This window comes from Betta splendens, chromosome 19, assembly GCF_900634795.4.
Source record: "Betta splendens chromosome 19, fBetSpl5.4, whole genome shotgun sequence".
Classification (NCBI taxonomy): Eukaryota; Metazoa; Chordata; class Actinopteri; order Anabantiformes; family Osphronemidae; genus Betta; species Betta splendens.
The window spans coordinates 12682994-12707222 of record NC_040898.2 but is presented as its reverse complement, the minus strand read 5'-3'; the positions used below and the strand labels follow the sequence as shown (position 1 = coordinate 12707222).

The 24229-nt window shown below is 46.4% G+C and overlaps 1 protein-coding gene across 2 annotated transcripts in view; it reads right to left on the bottom strand.

The window, feature by feature from the left end:
* The window catches only part of dock1 (dedicator of cytokinesis 1), a 101338-nt gene that overhangs the window by 61029 nt on the left and 16080 nt on the right, over positions 1-24229 (bottom strand). The window contains exons 11-27 of one of the 2 annotated variants that reach the window (XM_029135555.3): positions 23624-23696; positions 22020-22159; positions 20617-20742; positions 20180-20304; positions 18190-18288; positions 17660-17732; positions 15339-15442; positions 14835-15018; positions 11917-12014; positions 10445-10534; positions 9794-9894; positions 9588-9716; positions 7939-8047; positions 5967-6037; positions 4323-4429; positions 1602-1729; positions 205-300 (exon numbers count right to left, since the gene is read on the bottom strand). In XM_029135555.3, coding sequence (XP_028991388.1) covers positions 205-300; positions 1602-1729; positions 4323-4429; positions 5967-6037; positions 7939-8047; positions 9588-9716; positions 9794-9894; positions 10445-10534; positions 11917-12014; positions 14835-15018; positions 15339-15442; positions 17660-17732; positions 18190-18288; positions 20180-20304; positions 20617-20742; positions 22020-22159; positions 23624-23696 — 1853 coding nt within the window. The remainder of the gene's footprint in view (positions 1-204; positions 301-1601; positions 1730-4322; positions 4430-5966; positions 6038-7938; positions 8048-9587; positions 9717-9793; positions 9895-10444; positions 10535-11916; positions 12015-14834; positions 15019-15338; positions 15443-17659; positions 17733-18189; positions 18289-20179; positions 20305-20616; positions 20743-22019; positions 22160-23623; positions 23697-24229) is intronic. The other variant, XM_029135557.3, reaches the window with a different exon arrangement.

Below are 24229 nucleotides of genomic sequence, written 5' to 3'. Positions count from 1 at the left end.
GTTGGGTGAAAGCATTACGCCTCTGTAGACGTTACCTTTAATGATAGCTTTGGCGGAGTTGCACTGGGCATCTGGGAGCTGAGCTAGCGCTGGTGCAGAGGCCTCTGAATTGGAGCGTGCGCGTGTGTGTGTGTGTGTGGAAGCGAGCGAAAGCAGAAAAACAGCAGCGGGAGGACGTGGAGACAGGGAAGGAGACACACTCACGATGTACGGGGAGTCGCGGCCCATGGAGATGACCGTCCTGTTCACCGTCCTCAGCAGCTTCTCCATGATGATCTGCACGTGCCACTGGGTCGGGCCCTTAGAGAGGCAAAAAGGCAGGCGTCAACGCGTGCCCACACACACACACGCACCCTCCTTATTTACGTGAGTCGCATTCCACTAGTCTCCGCTAGCGAATGTACAAATTGGCCACGCCATCTGTTTCAAAATGAATGCTGAATACATGATTGATGAATGTTAGTGCGCAGAACCTCGAAGCCTCAGACCGGAGCGGATGCCGGTGATCCTCAGGCTGTCATGTACCGTTCACCTATATATCCAGTTATATCATCAATCCTACAGGCAGACGTGTGTGGGGAGAAATGTACGGTATCGACAGAGCTGTCACAAGCTTTTTTTTTATTTTTTTTTCAAAACTAAAAGAAGATCTGACATCTTCGCCAAAATCTGTCTTTAACACAAACTTGAACATTTATTAAAGATATTTTTCATGCGATTTGACAAACGTGACTGATGCAGCCAAAATTGTTTTAATTATATATTGTGCTGCCTAGGTTTTGAAGAGGAAAACATCCCTGAGGAGGCTGTATCGCTGTCATACACTTGCCTATTAGCGAGTTTGAGTGGATAGTGGGCTGTTTGTTAAAGTGTCAGTGGGGGGCATTTCTCCAAGCAGATCGCTCTTTGCAGCCTCAACCTAAAATATGAATAATTTACATTTCTCTTTCTGCAGCTCATGCGCCCAAGATTGTGTGCGAACAGACAGGAGCGTTTAATTTAACGGAGGAACGGTGGGAGTATCAGGTATCTGAGAAAGGGTTTTCAAATGCAAATCAGCAACAGCGATGCAGTTGATTCCCAGGATGATTTTTTATTTTTTAGAAAATCTGGTCTTTATTACGTTGGTGCTCGATGCACAGATATCAAAGCGAGAGCGAGACCGAGATGAGACTGACAGACGAGGAGGGCGAAAGTCAGTGCAGGTAGGGGAGGTGGATGAACCCTAACGGAGGCTGGAGCCTGTCGATCGATCATGGGGGAGTCTGAGTGGACCTGAGGTGCGAATGCGAGGCTGATGGTGGAGTGTAAAAAAAGTGGGAGAAAAAAAGTTAAATATTAGATTTGGAGCATAACTAACAACTCGGTACTAATACATTATCCCCATCTTATCCCCAATGATCTACGGACCACCTGTATGGCATGGTAAATGAACACCGCTGTGATAAGCGCTCTGTTCAGCGCATGCAGGCTATAAAATGGATTACACAGCACCGCTGAAATGTTTATTTACGGAGGGACTCCTGGATTACTTTTGTTTGCTACGGTTTGTCCCAGAGGGAAGTGGAAGCGCGCGTAAGCTGAGGAGCTGTGTTTCTCACCACATCCTTCCTGTAGAGCACCTCCAGGATGTCGCTGAGCAGCTGGCAGCACGCCTTCAGCTCCTCCTGCTTCTCCAGGTGGAACTTCAGCTGCTCCGTCATCAGCGGCAGCAGGATCTCGCGGCAGTCTGCGGAGACGGCGGCAAACGCGCACACAGTCACCGCGGCGCCCGGCACAAGCAGCAGATGATGGATTGCAGACGGCAGCGCAGCATATGCTCTAAACACTCTCCATGTAGACACACGCAGCTTGCTAATGGCTTCCTCACAGCAGAGACGATTAAATGAAGACAATGTACATATGAGTTTATTCATTGAATCCCAAGGACCAGCGGTAGTAAAAAAATAAAAATAAAAAAAAGAGGAGTCATGACAACAGCAATTCAGCGGCTCCCTCGAAATTTCAGAAGAGAAGAAACAATCCGAATCATCTGACATCTCATTTATCCACTCGATATCTCATCACAATGGACTCCTTTGTAAAACTGGCCCAAAACAAGTTCACAAACAAATAGTACAAAATATAATTATCATTATCAGAAAGGAGAAAAAGTTGCAGTCATGATGAGACATTGAACGGGGAGTAAACTGAGTGGAAGCATCACCAGCGCTGCGTCAGTCCCCTCAGCAATCTTTATAACCACCGCGTAGGAAGGCGCCGCTGCTTTGAGCAATGACGGATTCAATATGACGCGTTACGACTCTAATTGACCAATCAGCGGCAAAATATACGTTTTAGCCTCATTATTGATCAAAACATGCCGACAGAAGCCTAATGCTGGAAATGCACATTATCAAAGCAGACCTGCAGTTACGTCTTCGAGAAGAACACCCAGAGGTACTGAACGTAAAGACGGTCCGTGTTTACCGCTGCTTTCTAAAGGAAGTGCATGTATTATTGAACAGCGTGAAGTGATTCCATGAAGACGGATGAGGGAGGAATTCAATGCTTCCATTTCCACCGGCATCTTTAAAAGGGGCGAGTGCAGATATTTACTGTCAGACCTACTGGAATTAAGCATATTAGCCATAACAAGAGCTCCTCATAAAAGGCCTGACATGGATGAATCAAGGAGGAATTTAATCAGGGCTCCTGAACTATCTGAAAAGGTGTTTGCAATAACTAGGGCACTGATTTGTGCATTAATTACACAAATATTCTCATCGTGTTATGATTGAATTCTTCATTTTCCCTGATGCAAGAGACTTAGCAAGCTAATTTCACAGTAACCTACTGTAAACGGGGTGCGACAAGCTGACTGGGTGACACCTAAATCAGAAGGGATAGTTTTTTTTTGCAGTATCCTGTCAAAAAGGCTGATGTGGCCTGAGGGGCATGCTTCAAGAAAGTAGATGATGTCAACACTTATCCCGAGGACCATCATTACCTGCGTCCAATTACATGGAAACCCGAGCATCGCTCCACGAAATCTCCTTTCATGAACTTGGAAGTTTGCAGCCATCGGCGACACCAAAGTCGTTAGGATTTATCCCATCTGTCCAGTGCTTGTCAAGATATTTCACCGTGGACTATTACTGGACCTATTGACTCTGTCATCCCTAGAAACCAATTAGCAGTAACCTCCGTCCTTCCAGCATAATGGAGCTGCACGTTCGCTGCAGCGGTGCAGATTTTATGTCATTCTGTCAATGCGGAAGCTGGAGTTTAGAGCCCGGACTAAACAACTACAAAATGACCCACATTTCATTAGTGAGCAGCCACAAACAACATAGATGTTATTCATAAAGGTTCACTCTTGGTAGCCTTCCAGGGTCCTAAATGCAAAAGTAAATCTCCTTACGGAGACTTTAACACACCTTGTTTTCACAAAGCTACAATCCTCATTCTCTCTGCTACAAAAACACACACACTCACACAAGTGTACATGTACATCGCAGGACAAGCAGACTGGAACTATCGAGCTAGGCCAAAACTTCCCATGCCAACAGATTTTAGACGCTACAGTGATTTTTCCCCCTCATCACGGACCGGGAGAGCGGCCGGCGTATTTGCTCACGAGCACGCGGGTGATTTATGCGCCCGTTCCACTCGTCGCCAGTGAAGGTGACACAAAGTTATGCCTCCGAAATAAAGAAAATTAAAAGGCCGGTCGCTTGTCTCGTTTCTGACTTTGTTACATTTGCATTAGCATCCTGGAAAATGCTTATGCATACCGATGGCGGCTCACAACTTAACGTTTTCAACATCAAACCAGCAGGTGGCTGACAAACACTGACTTAAGACAGTGTTAAACAGTAAATATGCCGGCAGGAAAGACAACGCCTCCATCACTGAACACATTCGATGCATACTGATGAAAACGTGGAGCTCAGCTACATACTGTTGTGGATGTTCGGCACTCTCCAACACTGGCTTTGCACAGTTTGAAAACACACGCGCCTCAGAGACTGCACAAAATGTTCAAAGCGCCGGTGCGTGGAGCTAAGCAGCAGTGTAGTCCGTATCTACATCACAGTAGCTGATCCTCCTGCTGATCAGGAATCCATTCACAAGCAACGGAGGCCTGTCTGTCCACACTTACACCTACAGATCAACAGGAGCTGACCATTCTCACTTTAAAACACACGGGCAAAACCACCGATTTAGCTAAGGGTACTAGAGAACCCAGAGATATTTCTACTGTGCCTTCTTTGCTGTACGTTAACGCTAGACTTAATGGCCTGGGGCAGTAAGTGCAGGATGAGTGTGTGTGCTCTCACCGTGGTGAGTGAAGAGATCGCTGTGGACGATGTCGATCATACAGTCGAGCTTCTGCTTCACGAGGCGACCCAGCGGGACCTTCAGGATGAACTCCGTGAACAGCTTGCTACGGAGACACAAGCAAAAGTCCCAGGGTCAACTTGGTTAGACTGTGGTGAACTCAACGTCATCCTATGCCTCACGTTTGCGACGGTCCCCAAACTTCAGCTACATAAAATTAGAAGAGTCCACGTCAAGTCCACATAGAGTCCAGACGAGTTTAATCACCTCAATTAGTTGAGGAAAAAAAACCTTTGAGGGTTTGTGCGACCACCACCACCACTTTAATCCTGCCCTGCTTCAGAAAGCTGCTACTCTGAAGGATTTTAACCCCTTTCAGCCTTTTAATGCCAGTTCACCTACTCATGTTCAACTGAAGATTTGCTTTTTAAAGTCGACAGCCCGAAAAGGAAAAAAAAAACAAAAAAACGAGCATTCAACAGCCCAGGAAAATAAAAACCCTCACGCAAAAGAGAGTCGACAGTTTGTCCTCAGTGAAGGAGCTGGATGCTTATTACGCCGGCAAGATGAGGATGAAGCCAGAGAGAAAAAGGTTTTGGCAGGGGATGAAACACCCGCACCCCTGAGGCTTCAATTTAGCCGCCTCCAACTCAGCCGCTCTGCCAGGTTTGTGCTAACAACGAGAACAGCTGATGCCACCTTTGCTCAGGTAGCAAAAAGAGCCAGGTCTGTGATTCATGGCTGAGTGAAAGCTTCAAAGGGACTCGAGCTGTGTGCAACTTTAACAAATACCATTTACCTACAGTACGACGTTATTTACACATCCACCTTGGTCTAATCCATTTTAATTGACCACAAATGTTATATTATGCATGTCTCACCAGGGACAATGCAAATGAACTATATGTGTAAAAAGCTGCAAACATCGGAAAATTGTCCTGGAAGCCGAGAAGTGGACGGCAGACAGGATGGAGACAGCCTGCTACTGTACCTCAGGCCAGTCACTGCTCTCTGAGGCGGTGATAGCGCTGGAGTGGGAGACCGAGGCAGGGATTGGCGGCCCTGTGTGGCCCACAGTCGGCTGCGACAATGGCAGCTGCCAAGGTGCCGGATGTGGGCAAACGGAGGAGGGCTGAGTGCTTTGAAATGAACGGGCCAAGCACATTTCAAGGTCTTTGAGCGGCGAGAAATACATCTTTCTATAAACTCATTTGCAGCTGAAGCGCGTGTTACCCACTGTATCGGAAAAGCTCTCTCCACTTATTTGTAAGTATAATGCTCGACAAACGAGGTCACTCTGCTTTGTTGTGTTGCGACGCGTCCTTTTAGCATAATTGATTGCAGACTTTCAAATGGGACAGAAAATCAAGGGCACACCCACGAGACCATTCTCACCAATACAACAACCTCTTTGTCTCTTTTTAGGGGAGTGGTCTGAAAGTATTTAGTGTATTAAGGCAGACAGGTTATGAAGGTCATTTGGAATCAGCAAATCTGATCAATTCTTATAGCATTTGTGTCTGTAGTATCCAACCAAGGCAGCAATCATACAACTGAACTTTAATTATTATAATTGTCTGCAGCAGTGTTATTGTTTTCCAATAAACCTTTACAACATGCACAAAATGCACATATAATATTACCTCAGCTCCTTGGGATCGAAGACCAGCTTGACATCATTCACAATAGTGGGGAGGTACTTCAGCGCAGCACCCTTCACCAGAAAAACAACAGCATATTAGTTAGTGAGTCACGCACATGTGGCCGGCATATAAATAAGTAAACTGCGACTGAACGACGATCTCTCCTGAAGATGCCGTCTGCGACGCAGCCAGATAGGCTGCGCCCATCAATACAATAATAAAGTCATCCAGCGCGTACGCCCAGTGGCTGATTACACAGCCATCCATACATAATGGCAATGATTAACCGAGGTGACACTTCCCCCTCTGACTGACTGACGGCTGCTGCTAAACGCCGGCCAAGGTGGGTTGGGGTGTTTACGTGGCATCTGTGCAAATTAGCAGCAGCTCCAGCCGGCCTTGCAGAAGCCCATTAGCTTTACAGATGTAGCTCCGCAGACCTCACCTGGTCCGATCCCCCCGGGATCAAAGAAGTTTGGCAACGGGGAAGTGCTTTGGTTTCGTGGCCGACGGCGACGGCGCGTTCGAAACGCCGCGAGTACCGCACAAAGGGGATCGCAATGATATCCGAAAGCAAAGCTGCACAACTCAAGTGCGACAGACAAAAACCTCGACTCTGATTCAATTAGTAACCTTGGCTTTTAGCGATTAAAACACCAGCCGCCTGTTTACCCAGTCAATCGCTGATTAACGAACTAGGTTCCTCTAAACATCCGCTGTGTTCAGCCAGGACTCGTTGGTGCTTCGCAGACGCACGCATTTGTGCATTTAAAGTCTGTCCAGATGTTTATCAGGCGTCAGGCTCGAGTCGTGACGAACCCGCTCATTAGCTCCCAGCTGTCGATGCTTTCACAAGGGCACGCGCGCAGGAAACAGGATCCCTTGCTTTTTGTGCTCGTTCCCCAAGATCAGGTTTTAATTTACTGACAGTAAAGCTAATATCGCACCCAATTACACAGCAACTGGCTGCTAATTGACTCCTGAGCTTGTCCTTTGGTTGAGTGTCCACGTGGATCTAAGGCAGGCGTGTGCATGCGTTCAGCCACTCTGGCGTCTCTAAAAGCATAGGTGTGTATAAGTGTATATGCCTAAAATGCACTAAAAAAGAGGCCACGTTGTGCATAATAAACACAGAATTTTTAGTTCGAGTCAGTTTTCCCAGACATTAAATGAACATTACTCGACCCACTCACTACTACAAAGCCTGAGTAATGCGTGACTGTGTGAAAACAGCATGAAATTGTCTGGAGGATTCCCAGCGAGTGAGAGGGGGCATTCCCAGCAGAAAGCATGTGAAGTATTTACTATCCTTCCTTGGTGTCACGTGCTTCTTCGCTTGAGGGAACAGGGGTTATGTACATAACACGCCGCTGCTAATCATGCGACCGGCTCCATCTGTTTCAGGGTGCAGCTTTTCCTTTTCACGTGTCTCCTGCTCTACTCGGAAACCGGCCCTCACAAAACCATAGGAGACAGACATAAAATACGAAAATGCATAATGAGGAAGAAGAGGAAGGAAAGATGTGGAATAAATACCTTAAGGAGCAGCTAAAGAGCAGAAGGCCAGAGGAGCCCCAGATCACAGGACAGTCAACAGCAGAGTGAAAATGAGATAAAAACACAAACACACATATACAGTACATGCACAACCACAACTCTACTACACTAAGCCTCCATCTGCAGATGTTCCACTAATGCACAATGTAAATATATGTGTATATACATACAGACAAAATGAAATTAATTCAGGGAAGATGCACACAAGCACAACAAATATAAAAGGTAAGAAAGACAAGCAGAGGAAACCCAACACTGATCGCTAATAAACTGCTGCATTAGCTCACACCTACAGACGTATGCTCATCCAGATACACAGAGTCGCACCCAAAGCAAATCGCAGCAGATGGATTCGCTTTTCGTGCAGCAGCAGCAGATATTTCTTGGCACCGAGTGCGAGCGGTCGTCAGCCTACCTTCACCATGCCAGTGTTCTCTGAATTACTGTTCATCATGTCATTAAAGGATGTGAAAAGGTTCCTCAAGGACTCCATGAAGTCGGCCTCTCCTTTGTTCTCGTACAGCCTGGGAGGAGATGGAGCGGAGAATTACATTGGCAGATGATCACAAGGCTGTTTTTTTTTGTTTTTTGGTTTCTTCCCTGTGTAAACAACCCCACCCGGAGTGGAAATGACAGGAGTTTGATGCTTGCCTGTAAAATCATTAAAAGCAAGCCACCAGAATGGCCCGTGAGTGTGTTACCAATGCAAATGTTGCTGGATCAGAACCACAGACATCCTCCTCTCGCTGCCAGCGAGATTAGCATTTAAAACAACATGACGAGACCCTGAAGCACCTGCCTGCTGTCATGTGGAAACAAAAATCAAAGAAATTAATGATCTATGCTAATGACTCTCCTGGAAAAGTACAAGGAACAGAGAGCAAAATGTCACGGAGGGTTCACTAGCTCTACTTTCTGATGCGCCTGCGGTGACTTGTTATTTAATGTCTATTCTGCTCATTTGGCTTTTAGTTGCTGGGCAGCTTCACAAAGCAACCGCAGGCCACACTTCCCATTTCCTAAAAGACATGTGAGCTGAAAGCTGAGCTTCTTCCATAATTCCTCAAAAGTCTATCTGCAATGATCTGACTGTAATCGACTGTGTCAACTCCTCAGATTATTGTTGTTTTCCATTTGTAGAGAATTAAAGACACCAGGAAGCAGAGGGAGGTCACACGAGGGCCCTGCGTTCGATTTCTTCCACCGTATCAGACGTAGCCGGCTTTCTTCCACAGTTGTGGCTTTTTTTCCACAATCTCCTCCGGGACCTCGGCTATTACTGGGTCCAGGACAGTCACTGCTGCAGGTTTACAGAAATCGCGGGATTAGAGGCGTCCCTCCCAAAGCTCCCACAACAACAATTACTTAAAGCCGCATCTCACCTGCAGCACCGGGGCCCAGGACGGCTACACTAGACTCAGGCCGATTACGCCGTCTGCTCTACCGTTTCATAGACACATTCCACCGGGCCGCGATGTAAAGCTGGCTGATGTATACCTGGCGCCGGCCAGTCAAAGCTGCAGGAAAAGCCCCGACAAGCACAACTTTGCAGTTTAGAGGACTTCCAGCTTGCGTTTATCCTGCGATAGCAGCCACTCAGTGGACGCGGGCCGCTCTGGAGAAGACGGCTCGGCCGCAGATGAGGTAACGCGAGGTAAAGGACGCCGCGTCCTCTAGACATCGGACAGAAAACCAATCAAACTCTACACACTCAATTAGACCGGGATCATACATCAGCCCCTCAGCCGCCGACGGCTTCACTCCGTGGCTTGACAAAATTATGATCCATTTAACGTCCCCACTGCCAATTATAAATACATCCATAGAAGCTACTTCACTTGGAGAGCTCACGTTTACCAGTTTCAACGTTATTCAACAGCACTTGCACTGTGGAGAACACAAATCAATGCTGCGTACAATATTGGCATTTATTATTAATTATAGAGCAAAAACTCATTTAAGGACCAACTGGAGTAATAAAAGACTGAAAATCATTAGTAAAGCATCAAGGAGAAGTGCTTTGTGAAGCCGAATGAAGAGTGGATGTTCTAGGGCGAGACCTACTGGTTGAAAAGGATCCTGGAGCGGACAATGAACTTGAAGATGTACTCCAGAGCTTTCAGTGCCTTCAGCAGCTGGTCTGTCAGCTTCTCAGCATGGTCCACGTAGTTCTTCAGGACTTTGGTCAGTTTCCTACGACCACAATGAGAAGTGTGACGCATCTCAACACAACGATGGCCGTTAAACGGTCCTGATGGCGATGGACTCACGTGTACGCGAGCGTGGCGCTGAAGTGCTTTCGAATGTAGGTCTCCAGGACAGGGTTGAAGTGCTGGAACTTTCTGTCAGCTATAAGACCAATGATGAAGACCTGTCAGAGAACAAGGCTTATTTATTAAGATGGAAACCGCACTGGACATGAAAACCAGCAGTGACAAGTCTCAATACGGTGAAATAGATTGGGGAATTAAACAAGATGGGGTCTGAGCAGAAAGTCCTAGTCTGTAGATTATGTAGAACATCCGAAAACATATCCATTGGAGGACAAACAACTCCCTTTGACGTATGCACCACTTTAAGTGCCGCCATGCTGGGCGACATCCTTGATTTACTGCAGTACAAAGTTAAAGAATCTAAAATAAATAATCCAGCTGTCTCCTGCATGAAAATGAATCTTTTAAATGACTTTAAAAGAAAAGTCTGAGGATAAACAAAGTTGTGCAGCAAGAAGTGGTCTACCCTTCGCAAACATGTGTCACAGGAACAACGTGTTCAGAACCTGCTACAGTAGCTTGCCTCCTTTACCTTCACATCCTGCTTAAAGCACTGATAGAGTTCAACATATGAAAGGGGTGACAACTCGCTGCATTTGCAAAACGTGTCATTTTGACTGACAACACTGCCGTCGCGCCGTCGCTTACCAAGGCATCGAACACCAAGGTATCAAACGTCTCGATGTCAGAGTTCTCCATCATGATGTTGAACAGAGCATCCAGGGTGTCTTGCAGAAACTAGAATGACAGACAGACGGCGCGTTAGAAAAGGAGAAACCCCCCCTTTGACATCACATCAAACGGATTCCCTCCATCTCACATTGATCCGAGAGCAGAGAGTATTAAGTGACCTTAGACCAAATGTACTATGAGTCATGTCAGTGGAAGACGGACATGACATGTCCAAAAAGAGAACAAGATGTATGAATAAGACACAATGTACATGAGGAATAAGGTAAGGCTCTTGATAGGATCTTTGCTCTATTTGTGGCAGAGTGGAGGCAGAGACAGGAAAGACAAGAGTCAGCGTTTGTTGAATTGTCTATTTGAAACTGTTGTATGACACATATCAATAAAAATCAGAAAAGGAGAAAATCATCCTCAACTGCATTCAACGCTTCTGCATGCCCTGATTTATTTATAACATTCTCAAGCTACAATAAAAAAAAAAAAAACTTCATTCACAAAGCTGTTAACAGAAGCAAACATGGGTCTGCTCTTCCATCAGCAGTAACTATATACACCCTGCTTCTCCGGGGGAACATGCTTCATTTACTCAGACAATTCTGAGGCAAAGTGAGAACAGATGTAAAGGTGTCGGAAACAGAGCCATCACTGCACACTGTGCTCGCTTCTGTCATCGCAGGATGGACGAGATTCATCACGTTTCCAGTGAGACACCAAAAACGAATAAATAACAGTGTACAGAATTCAATCTCGCGAGCTACAGACGAGAACGAGGTGACCTATTCCTACAAACAACAGCAAAAAGCCATTTCATGTAAAACACAACTGAAGCCTTTAAACCAAGTTTTCTGTGTTTACTGCTTTAATAAATTGCCTCTTCACTTCCAAACTGTTATCCAGTTCCACACAGACGGCCTGAAAGAACTTTGCAGAGAGCGAATGCTAATGTGCGAGTAATGATAATAATAATCAGACCCCCGTGGCTTAATGAAGCGGTCCAGCTGTGGCTGACACGTCGATCCAGCCTGATCAAACCTGTCTGGGTGAGACGAGCTGACGTCGGCCTCCACCCGGCCTATCTGAAACTTACAGCCAGCGCTTTGGGAGCATGTGCATTTCGGGCGGGAGGTCGTCCCACCCCTTTCAGTCTGCTGTGCTTTATTGTAGAATTATACGACAACAAAAAAGCTAAATTAAAAAGAACAACCTGTTCCTTGGTAAAATCATTTGTGAAATCGTTGCCCAGGAGCGGAGACTTTTTCAAAAACACTAAAGATTGTTTGTTCCAGCACCAGCTGCTGAGGTGTGATTTTGTTTTTGTTAATCTGCTTCTGAACAAAAGAATAAGGACAAAAAAAAAAACCAAAATGATTTGTTTCTTGTTTCATGTAGCTGAGCTTTGACTCGTCAGAAAATAACTGGCATCGTCTGACCTTGACGACCTCGCCACCTTCCACCTTCATCAGCTGCCGGAGGTTCTGCTGCAGGAGGTTGGTGTTGGAGCGCCACTTCAGCAGGCCAAGCAGGTCCACTAAGAGAAAGGAACCGTTATTAGAAGAGCCACGGAAACCACGGCCAACATCCATCATCTGCAGCCCATCCAGATGTTAGTCACTGCTCCCCGAGCAGATACGGCTTTGACGTTTTCCCCCCTCAGGCAAGCTACTAGTACCAGTAGTAGTCGTGGCAGCATATCGGGTCATGAGGAAGACTATGAAGAAGAACTGGTTCGCCTGGGAGGAGGAGTGAGTGTGCAAATAACAATATACAAATAACATCTGCTCCAGATTGGATGTTTACGCACGCAGCCAAATTTAAAGATGCCATAAAATTGACAGATGGAGAACAGCACAGTAATTTATTCTAGGACAATTGATTATGTTGCCACTGCACAAGTGAAATGCAAAATACTCTATATTACCATTTAAATGTTTGTTTATGTTAAATCTAGCCCGACAACACGCAGTCTTGTTTATTTGTACCGAAACTGGGCCGCTAAGTACTTTTAATAGCTTCTTCTGAGTCTTAATAGTCGTAGCCTTGAATTTGGTTAATTTTAGATGGTATAGGCTTTTTAAAAAGAAGAGACACAGAAGGAAAAATATATTCTGTTAATACATCTTCCTCGAGGTCAGGTCCAATCCCAGCTCTGCTGTCGTACATTCCTGCTCTTCCTCCAGCCACTGTTTAGTGAGGCGGCCTGGGAAAAGCCAGCAGCCACTGCACACAGGCTCCCAGCTCTGGGACTACACCTGCATGAATCTAGCTCAATTAAAAAGGTATTTCATCTCCCATGTGGGAAGCAGGGATGACGCGTCATGTGTATGAAAGCAAGCAGACGTTCAAGTGTGTTTTCTTTCTTTGCCAGAAATGCTCTTTGAGAAAAAAAACTAAACTGAGATGGACATGAACAGAGAACAGCCATCAAACTCTCTGAGCCCATGATTGTGGCTTTAAATAGCTTGTTAGAGCACTTGAGGTTCAGCAGGTAGTGAGTTGTCTGCTAAGAGGTGAGAGAAAGTTATTAGTAATAAAACCAGAAAGAAGAAGGGGAATAGTGCAGGAGGATAAAAGACTGAGTGAGTAAGTGATCTGGCAAGCGAGCTACCCGTTAGGGTGAGGGCTTTAAAGAGTTTCTAGGTTTTAATATAGCAGGCAGACTCCAGCACACTCTGCGTTTGCTTTATTAAAAAGAACCTGAACCTTTTCCTCGTGCTTCGGCGTGGGAAGACATATCCCAGGGGGACGCGCGCCGATGCACGACGTACGCACACGAACCCCCCCCCCCCCCCCCGTGTTACCAACACAAAGTGCCGGGAACGTCTCAGCAGCATGGGACGGAGCCATCGCCAGAACACACACGGCTCGCGGAGGTGGAGGTGAACAAAGGGAAGGAGACGGCGGCGGCGCATGTCGCATCCCGCACGTCTGCACTTCTTCAGGGTGCGCGAGTGACATTAGCCTCCGCCTGCCGACTGTAATCAGCGTGGGCGGATTCTGCCTGGTGACATTACCTCCCTCTGAGAAAAGTAGGAGGGCATGCATGACATGTATTTAATGACAATTTATACTGCAGACTAAACTTTAATAACCCTCAAAGGGAACATTACTGTAAAAGCGCACAACACTCCCCTCATGCAATATATACAGCAGGAGAGACAACAAACCTCTCTCCACAGCCCACGTCTCTGAGCGTGGCCTGTTCCGGGGTCTACAGTGACCTCATTAAAGCTGCTTTTGAACATTTATTGTGCACGCCACGGAAATAGCATTTACGAGAGCAACGATCTGCTCGTACTCTGATGCAGGTCTTTTTTTAGATGGCGAGGATTTGCCAGGACTCGCATGAAGCCTGTGCGGCGGGTTAAAAGGCGACGTGCGTCTGAGGACGGAGCCCACTTAAAAAGTCAGGTTAAGGACACAAAGAGGAGGAACTTCTACACTAAAAGGCGTAATGTAACCTCAGATGCTGCCATTTCTGACTTAACATGAGCAATAGAATAATCCAATACCCCACTTAACTTAATGATGCCAAGGCACATGTCAAACTCAATAAGTATCTACAAAGTGTACAATCACAGGTTGACTAACCTGGAGGCTTAGGTGAGGTTTAAATGATTACTCAGACAACCTGTTGTAAGCATCCATCGTACTTCATAGACTGAACATGCAGTTCAACTCTGACCTACTGACCTTCCCTTGAATATACACAGTGATGGATTACCACCATCACGCTGACCACGCCGACTTACAGTTTTTAAATAAAGCGGTGGAGAAATAGGGCTGGAGCTGTGCTCTGTTTACGAGCTGTCTGGCTGTCTGAGTGCTTCTTCAGTCGTCTTCCTCAAATCACAGCAGCCTACTGGACAAATATGCGATTTCACGGTGAAATGAAGAGTTGAAAAGTCAAGCTTTTTTTTAAAACGAGGACTAAAAAAACCCTCTTTTCCCACAAAATAAAATTGTGACAGAGAAAAGGTCACAATCCATAATCCTTGAGCCGCTGGGACAAAAACAGGGATTTCCCTGACTTAATAGGTACAGGCTGTCTTAGTGGATGTGATGGACAGTAGTAAAAACAGGAGATCTATTCTCTGCTCAGCAGAGGACGACTAAAAACGTAACTGACAGGAGGGGAGTTCAGGAGGAGAAATAGGTTAAAGGAAAAAAAGGATGAAGAAAAAGCCTTGTGTGAAGTCAAGTGAAACATGAGCTCGGGTGGAAGAAACGTAGTCTGTCGTTCAAAGTCAAAAACAGTCAGAGAATGATTAAAATCCAGGGCTCGCCTGATTAAAAACAAACGAGAGCGCTCATTTAACGAGTAAAGGTGAGCGGGGAGTCGACTTCCTACCATTCTGAGTGAGCTTGGTGGAGCAGACCAGGGTGGAGATCTGGAAGGAGTCCTTGCTGATGATGCAGCTCCCCAGGGTCTGAGTGCTTTTGCCGGTGGCAGAGTAGCCCTTCTCCTCCAGCTCCAGCTTGGTGGCGGGTACGCTCAGGTACGTCGACGACGCCTCCAGCTTCTTCGGCTCTGCCTGGGTTTTCAGATTAATGGCCATTTTTATCAGCAAATTTCCATTTTACAGTGCAGGTGCTGCAGGGAGCTACGCAGCAATTGTAGTATTTAGCGGGACTGTTGTGGCGCGATCCATCACCTAGCCAAATTTGCCTTTCCGCCGCTTGTTGCACGTGAGAGTAAGTAGTGGTGCCCAATTACCCAGAGAAGGCAGTGAAGCTATTAATAGGACAGCTGCTAACACAGGCCAAGAGTTTCCCGATGACTCACTTCTGCTGGTCAGGTCCCGAAGAGTGTGGGCCAGCGAGAAAGTACACGGGAGCAAAAGCCTTGATTTACCTTGTACACAATGAGATCGTGCTCGCCGTCCCTCAGCGTCGTCCCATCGTACCTCATCAGCTTCACGAACGACAAGGCGAATATCTTCTCCGACTTGTCTTTGACTGTGGGAGGGAACACGGGAGCGTATGAAGATCAGGCGCAAACGCAGCCGGCGTATACTTGCAAATGTTTTTCATTAAAGTGTTAATATAGACCGTGCATCTTCGCAGTAAACAATGCCGCATGGCTGAATTTACAGCAAGCCATTAAATATTTAAATGACGTATAAAACACGAAATCCCAAATGTGAGGCGCAGTAACACAAGGCCTGAGTCAGCTGCAGGGAAGCCAAAAATAATAAAGTGCTTCATTTGATTGGTTATATTAAATCATCATTGTTACGGAGACACAAACAACAAGACCTTAATTAACAAATCTTCGGTGTAAAGACTTGGATTTCATAATGGAGCTTATATTAGTCCACTATGGTGAGTCTGTGCACAGGCGCGTGAGTGTGTTTGCGGGCGTTGAAGGGGAAGCGCTGCATAAACAAGCAGGAGTTATTACTTTGTCCTGTAACCGAGCGCTTGGATGGGGCCACATACATCATCATTGTGGATCAACAAGCTCAAATTTACGCGCAGGGAGGCCAGATCCGCTGAAGTATCGCGCACATTCCATCTGCATAAATCCCCTCATTGGTTTGCTGCCTGCAGCTTTGCTAGTGAATAATTGCTGGGCTGGCACGAGAGGAACCAGCGGAGGGAAAACCACTGCATGCATGCATGCATGCCACCCAGATGAGGACGGCGTATTAGTGGCTTCCGAAGGAGGGGAGGTCACTGTCGGGACACGGTTGCACAGCTCCTGCTCCAGCGTGGAGCTCCTGCACACTTCCACCTCTAAGGTGCGCTTTCATTTCAGATCTGTGATTGCGCGCACTTCGCCACATTGTGAAGCCTTTCCTCAGCCCTTCTCACCAGGTAGAAACATAATGAAAGATGAAGAGATGGCGTGAATCTCTCGCTGCCACGGCAACGTCTGCGATAGCGGCCATCAGTCTGATGAGGCCTGACAATGTTAGGCTGGTCGCCTGATGCACTGTGTTAGAGCCAGGCCTGATTCTCAACTGGAGGGGGGTTGGATACTGAGCACATGAGCTCTAGCAGTGGCCTGATGAGCGCCTCTGTCACTCTGTATTTCTACTAATAGTTCGGCACTGGCTGGGAGCAGTGGAGACGCAGGGAGGACACAGGCGAAAAAGCAGAGGCAGACGGATTCAGATTTCAATGTAAGGCGATATCTGTTTCCAGGTATAGATCTATTTAAAAAATAACCTGATTACAGAATAAGCAAGATGGAAACCGTCTACACACCGAGACGAAAATCTGGCCTATCAAATATAGAAAAGTCCAAACTGTGAGTGGAGATTTGCAGGCGGCAAAAAAATCAGTAGGTTCAACTACTGAGATAAGTCAGTCGGTCGCACAAATGACAGACACACACTAGACCAGTACTGGTTAAACATTACAGACGAGGCGTCCGTGTCATCCAGCCAACGTATCTCGGCTGTCAGTTACCAAAGCAGCGCCAGTGGAGCCCCGGAGTCACTTGAGGTGAGTCGGTTTCTGAAGCAACCGTTACAGCAAGATAACGGCGAGTCATAGCGTTTCAAAGGCAGGCCTCATAACAGCATTAGTCCCCAGAGAAGCAAGGTGCCGAGCATGACAAGAAGGCTCTCCAATTGGATTATAAGCCAGCGCCGAGATCTGGCCATTTCCTCCAAACCACCTGCAGAAAGGCGAGAAGCAAACAGCACGGGTGGATGTTTTTTAACTCTATAGAGGGAAACACTTCACTTCCCAGTGGAGCTTTGTCTTCTATAGCTCATTTTGTACATATAAACCAGTCCTGGCTCTATTTTCCTGGATACTCTTGCTTGAATCTGTTTCAGAAAGGCCAGTATTGCCATGTGGGAAGCAGATGGGACTGAGAGGCTGCCAGTGCCAGGCTGTCCTGCTCTCTGCAGCTCCAAAATTAAAAAGGATGTTAAGAACAGCAGGGCATGCAACGCGGGCTGCTTGCAGCTAGACAGTGGTCCCAATAAACAAACAAGCCAGCCCCCTCAGGCATTTTTCATATCCCAGCTTTAGCCCCTGACAAGCCACTCCACGACGCTGCATTGAGCAAGAGCAGACTAATACCTCCGACTGGGGGCGCGCGTCCACATATTTATCACAGGGCAGCGCATCTGCTTGCATTGGGCATCTTCCATTACTTTTACTGTGGACAGATTATGGGCCAGTGCTGATTATTCAGAGGCTGACATTTTTACTTACAGTCCTGCGACGAGCGGTGGCGAAAGGTGAAGCGTAAGTGGCTCCGATTAACGTCTTCAATCGGAATTGCGACCTGCGACGAGAGACACAAAGGGACTGGGCTGTTTACACAGAAGAGCTTCACTGCATTGTTTATGGGAACCGAAGGATCGATGAACGAGTAAGTATGACTGATTTGTAGTAAATAGACTAAAATATGCAAACCTACTGGTAAAGTCCTAAAGTGTCACAGATCAATAACTTCACATTCAAGCTGCCATCACATTGACCATTTAATCTACTGTTTGGTTTAATATTCATTACAGTCTTTCTATGCATCAAAGCTCCATTGATTATTATTCACCAGACACCACGGTCTTCATGCTACAAATTCCTGGTGATGGAAACCTGTGTCGTGATGAATAATGGATTAAGGAATTATATCAAAGGGTGTTTTCTGCAGTCAAAGCGGGGAAAAAGACCCACATTTTACTCTGAAGGATAATAAACGACAAAATAGCGAGGAGGTGAAAGTAAAGAGAGTGGCACACCTTCACCGTCTCGAACCAGCGTGGCTGCTTTACTTGGTAATAGATGACAGACTTGTACTCATTGATCCCCTCGTCTCCAGCCCCGGGAAAGATCACGTTCTAGAAAAAAAAAAAAAAAAAAAAGACACAAACATGAGAATGAAGCCATCGCATGCCCCCGCTCCTAATGCAGTCAAGCAGGTTCGACTATTATCACTCTATTACAACATTAGCACAGTCACAGCATGTGGAAAATTGACTAGCGTTTTATGAAACGCACTCCCTGGGGAAGGAAGTCTTTATCTGGTGGGATGGCCTTTAAGGGTGCGCATGCACTTTATGCATGAGCGCAGGTCTGTCGGCCACCAATCTCATGACAGCAGCGTGGAAATGGGATATAAATTAGTAATAAAATATTTAGGACGCTTTCATGCATCGATGAGACCCAGAAGAAAAGGCCACCTGGCACCGATAGATCCGACTGTGTGAGCTGAGCCTCCTGTGTACAGTATGTCTCTCACAGGTCAGGGTGCATGGGTATAATACTATTCGCCCGACTGCTGGATTTGGCACGAGCGATGGAGTGACAGCAGATGGATTGCGTGCCTTGTTTTCTATCAATCTGAGCTCAGCTGCACTACCTCTTTCCTCCTACTACAGCAGCTGACTCCCCGGCCCGCTAGTGTGTCGCCGCTGAAATACTCCAACACTAATGGTTTCTGACAACCAGCAATTATGAGGAATAACAGGTCCCGTCTCCCCTAGCGCCGCGCAGATCTGGGGGGCAGGTGCTAGCTCGCACAATCTGCCCCCGTCGCTAAGTGGCCGGGATTCGTGACAGCAGCGGATTTGGGAGAGACAAAGAGGAAAAGGTGGCTGAGGTTTAGCTGCAGGTGAAAAGGTTTGTGGGGTTGCGCCAATGTGTCAAGGTGATAAGGAGTCATCGTCCAGACAGTCAAAGAACGGCGAGACTAAGAAGGCTAAAAGAAAACAAGTTATAAATGAGTTTATTTCCAAAGATTTTAAATATGGACACCTGCTTAATAAATTAATTCCTTTTTAATTTCCTTTCACAACTTTTTGTACAAAATTGAAAAATTAATTTGGTGAAAAACTGCATAGATTACTGTCGAGATAAATATATTTCATCCTAACTTTGCTAATGTTTACTTAAGACGTTGATCCTAGAAATATTAGCATCACTGCTGCAGAAGCTAATGTGCATCCTATACTATAAGATATTTTTCACCACTACTTTTTCAGATGCAACAACACATTTGCTATAGCGCGACTAACACAGGAGCACGACAGAGTCATAGGTCTGAACAAAGGCTGGACCCTAAAGATAATCACACATTCTCCTGTTCTTACTACCCCACTTACTCCTCCTGTCCCACTGCTCTAAACCTGTCACGTCCCCCCAGGAACCGATGGCCTCTGCAGAACAGATCAAATCAGGAGAAGAGGGTGATGGGGACAAAGGGGTCACTGACTGAAGAGTCTGTATGAACCTAAGGCTTTATTGTGACACAACGATGACGTATGTAGGATGGAAAGAGACTGAACAAATCTGTGATTTGTGTTTAACTGTCTTCTACGTTTGACTTTGTTGATGCTTAATGCAGTTAATGGTGTCAGACTGTGTTAATGTATAAGAGTGAAATTAAAAAAGCCTTTTCAGACCACCATTATACCCATACTTCACTGATCTCTGTCACAAAGGCTGCCAAGCCCTCCATATAAATGTGTGGTGGTGAGGCACATTTTGGGCCAGTCAATCAACCACAAAGAACCAATATTCCATTCTGTCACTTTTGACAGGTGGCAAAGGCGCACGCTCTGCCCCGTGTATCACATTGCTTTATAGGAGTACTGGTCAGTTAAGCAGCGTGCTGAGCTGTGTGAGATTAAAGAAAGCCCAGCAAATCACAGCCTCAGAGACTGATTGGCTGTAGCACTTGTGTGCCAAATGCAGAGAAAAGGTTTGATCCGGGGGGGGGGTGGGTCCTACCTCCAGCTTCTTGCCGTCCTCGTCGTAGATGGACATCGTCACCTCCACGTTTTTGGGCGTGGTCTTGCTCCCCTTGTCGAAGTCCCCCTGAACCAGGGTCACGTAGATGTCGTTGCGCACGTCACCTTCAGGGAAAGAAAAACAAACAAATCAGACGCGAGGACGAGCTCGTTTTAATTTATAGTAAAAAAATGACAGCATAGCTCATTACACCTTAGGCGCCATAAGTGGCTTTTTGGCACCACATACTATAGTCCATTAAATAACTAATGGCTTAATCAAACCCTAATGAACTATGATATGTTCTATTCTGAGGAGCTTCCCTCACTCACAATTAGCAAAATAGATGTTCATTCAAAATCACTTTCGGCCAATCTAATTTGAAGAGCGACTTTGAGACAATGGCAGCCAAGGTGAGGCCTTATAAAACACTCAACCTGGCATGATGATCTCAGGGAAGCCCATCTTGCGCGCCACCGCCGTGGACCGGTCCACCAGGTGAGGGAAGTCTTTCCTTATCTGATGGATGTCTCCAGGAAGCAGCTTCATCGTCACCCACAGGCCTGGTGATACGTTAAAAGCAGGGAGGGGCGGGAGCGAGATAACGTCAGCGGGAGTCAGCCCGGGAGCAAACTGCCCCGGGAAAATACTAAAAAGGGATTTCAGCAGCGAGGTGTTTGAGTGACATCTGACAGCCGTAGGGTGAGACACTAAATAGATACTGCCCTCGGGGATGCGATTAGGAAAACATGATAAGACAGAAAACAAGTGTGTGTCTTTCCCTGCTCAAACCTGCACCTGGCGACATCGAGGTGCAACGTGCACTTTACTGGATGTTCAGATTAGTTAGACTTCACAAACAGTCCAAACGTACAGTTATTAATGCGTAGGAGACTTGAATAGACTTCACCCTGTTGTTCTAGAACATGAGGCCTGCGCTGCATCACACACGCCTTAATATTCACTCAGGAGCGTTTGTGCCTGAACTGAAACCAAGAACGCGGGCGTCTAATTGAAGCGGCCGACCCGCCGTTCGCCTTTTCACACGCCACAAAACCGAGCGGCGCGGAACCCGCGTGAACCCCGGGTGCTGCAGTCGCTTTCGGCCCTTTGATACGAGCTTGACCGGACCGGCTGCTCTCAGAACGACCCGGTTCTTGCAGACTTGACATTCCTGCGAGCGAGTCTTCGCGGGGGCCTCGAGGACACGGAGGCTGTCATGTAGCGGCACCGGCACAGATTCCTTCGACGGCGAACACTGTTCTCCTAACGACAGATGTCAAGTCTCTGATAGGATCTGGTCCTCGCAGAGTTATCCCCGGCTTAATTAACAGCTGGATTACCTCGCTCCTGTAGTCATGGTAACGAGGACAACTATTTATAGTATGAGCACTTGACAAAGAATTATGCTTCTATTAGCAAGATGAACGGCTGCAGCAGCCTGCCAGTACTTTACGCTGGGGCTAATGTTACACTGCAGGAACAGGTCTAAAATTAAAAGTCAACAACAGCAGCGCAGTAAGAAGGAGGGAGTAACTAACACAAAGCTGAATCAAAGTGAGTCAGTGCTGTGTGTATGTGGCTGTAATTGTAAGTCTAATAACCAATAGAAGGCAAGATGAGGCAAATATGTTTATGACGAGAGATGTCCGGAGGGATAAAACCTCAATTGTTGCTTTAACGAAACCCTGTTGGATATTTGATAGCGACTTCATAAACCTTTTTCTAATAATAAACATGTAACTTAAATAATGCATGATTTTGCCCATGCATGAACTAGAGGGGTGTGAGTTTGCATCTTGACCCTGATTCTTGTGTTGAGCCTTTTGAGCCACTGTACCTTGGCCCTTGTGATTGACCTCTTTGGCGGCGATGACTTTATTGATGACGGTCTGCAGGAAGTCGCTCTCCCCTGCCACCCTGGGTGAAAAACGGGAGATGTTCAGCTGCTTGTGGCGAATGGCGTCATCCAACGCTAGCCTGCAGTACGCACAAGACAGGCGAACACCACAGGGAAGGAGAGATGGCGGAGAGACAGGAGGAGGAGGAGGAGGAGGAGCCACAAAGTGACGGTTGTGAGATGGAGAGACAGAGGGAGAGACATACCGAAGAGTGATGCGAATGCCGTGACAGACACAAAGCCACTTGTTAGCAGTTAACAGTGAGGCAGGATGGGTCACGAAAGAAACACAGAGAAATCACCATTTAGGAAATGTTGCCCAGTCAGCAATTTGACCACTGCAGCAATGGGAGGCCCAACCTTCCCACTTCTTTCAAAGTGGCTGCAAAACCCTCATTCCCGGACTTTATTAGGAAATCAAACTGCCTTCAGGTGTAAAGAGGACCGAATTAATTCAAAAGGAGAGACGTTGAGCGCATAAAGAGATCTGACATCTGCAGTGCATGAAGGAGGGGACTGCGGTGATGTCAGCATGGTGGAAGCGGTAGAGGATTCCTGTCACTCGGACTGTCCGTCCTGTCGGTGCCTGCGAGTTTAAAACCCGGACCAAGCCAGGAAATCGAACCAGAGAGCAGCGATGTGTACGTGAACAAAGCCCAAACAAAGTATTTACCAGTAATTACATCTGAAACCAGTAATTTTTGCTATTATTCCTATAATCCAAATAGGATTTGCAGAACGTAATGAAACACAAATACACTTATTTTTCGTATTTCAGCTGTATTGATTAGATAAATCAATTCTTGCTGCAGGTTCACATTCTGGAAGTCAACCAACCAGCGCTTTTGACCTACAAGCACGTCTTTACGCATGTTTGTTGGTCTGCTTCCAGACCACACGCCAAAAGTGACGTCAACTCAGACACCAAATGATAAATGCAGCAAGATCCAAGTGTGTGTCGTCTCTTCCTGAAAGCCTTTTCTGCCTGAATGCCAAGAGTCCTTCTACATTATATCACTGCGTCAAACCTTTTTTTTTGAGCAGCTTCTTCACTTCCTACCTCTGAGAACACGTGCGACAATGTGCTGCTTATTTAAAACTTCACGAGTTGACAGTCAGCGGCAAACATTCACGCTCAGACATAAATAACTGTGTTCTTCTCCTCACGAAAGGACGGCGCTAATTTCCATGATTTATTCTCACAGATAAAACTGTTAAGTGAGGTGATCTGCCGGCTAAACTGCCTAAATCTGAAGCGTTTCCAATTACGCAGGAAATCACGTTACAGGAAAGGTTATTCTGGCTCTGTGCGCTGTCCTACAAGAATGGCAGGCATTAATGAGATTTCCCTAATTGAGTCAGCGGAGAATAAAGAGCGCTACTGTCTTAAGCCATGCTAATCAGGTGTCAAGTGTTCAAGACTTCAAAAAAAGTACAACTGCTGCAATACTTGAAACAATGTATATAAATGTGCGCACGCTAAACCACAGATCAGTCATTTATGCAACATTACAAGGTTTAGTTTAGCTGAACAATGTACTTACGGCTGAAATGGGATAAAGTGCTGCTTGTCCTCATCATCCAGTTTGCCTGTTATGATGTCCGTGATATCCATTACTGGTGATAAACCAAAAACAAGGTTCAAACACTCATTTAAGTCAACGGGAGGTATGTGTCAAATAAATACTATTCTCTTCATGACAGAGCGACACTGAACCAAACCTTTCCCTTCTCGGGTGAAAACAAACCAATGGAAAGTCACAAAAGTGTGCGGTCAGTGGCTGATAAGCAGAGGAGTCGCTCTGCACTTTGCAGCAACGTTATACAAATTGGGAGATGTCACACTAGACTCCTCCAGCTCCAGCATTTTTTCCCTGTTTGCTATTTGATTATGCAAATCCCCAGATAAACGATAGCCAAGGTGAAGAACTTGCATCAAAACACATTAATGAATTTGTCAGCTATAGCGGCTTCAAATGACGTCTGGGGAGAGGATTTTTTTTCCCAGGGCGTGTGTGGACTGCACCCATTACCCCACAAGAGCAGAGGTCGTCCATATCAATCCTTTAATAAGTGTGACTTTAAAATGTGGCTCTCCATCACGATGTGTACAGCAGCACTGATAGTGGTTCCAAGACTGTCATTTACGT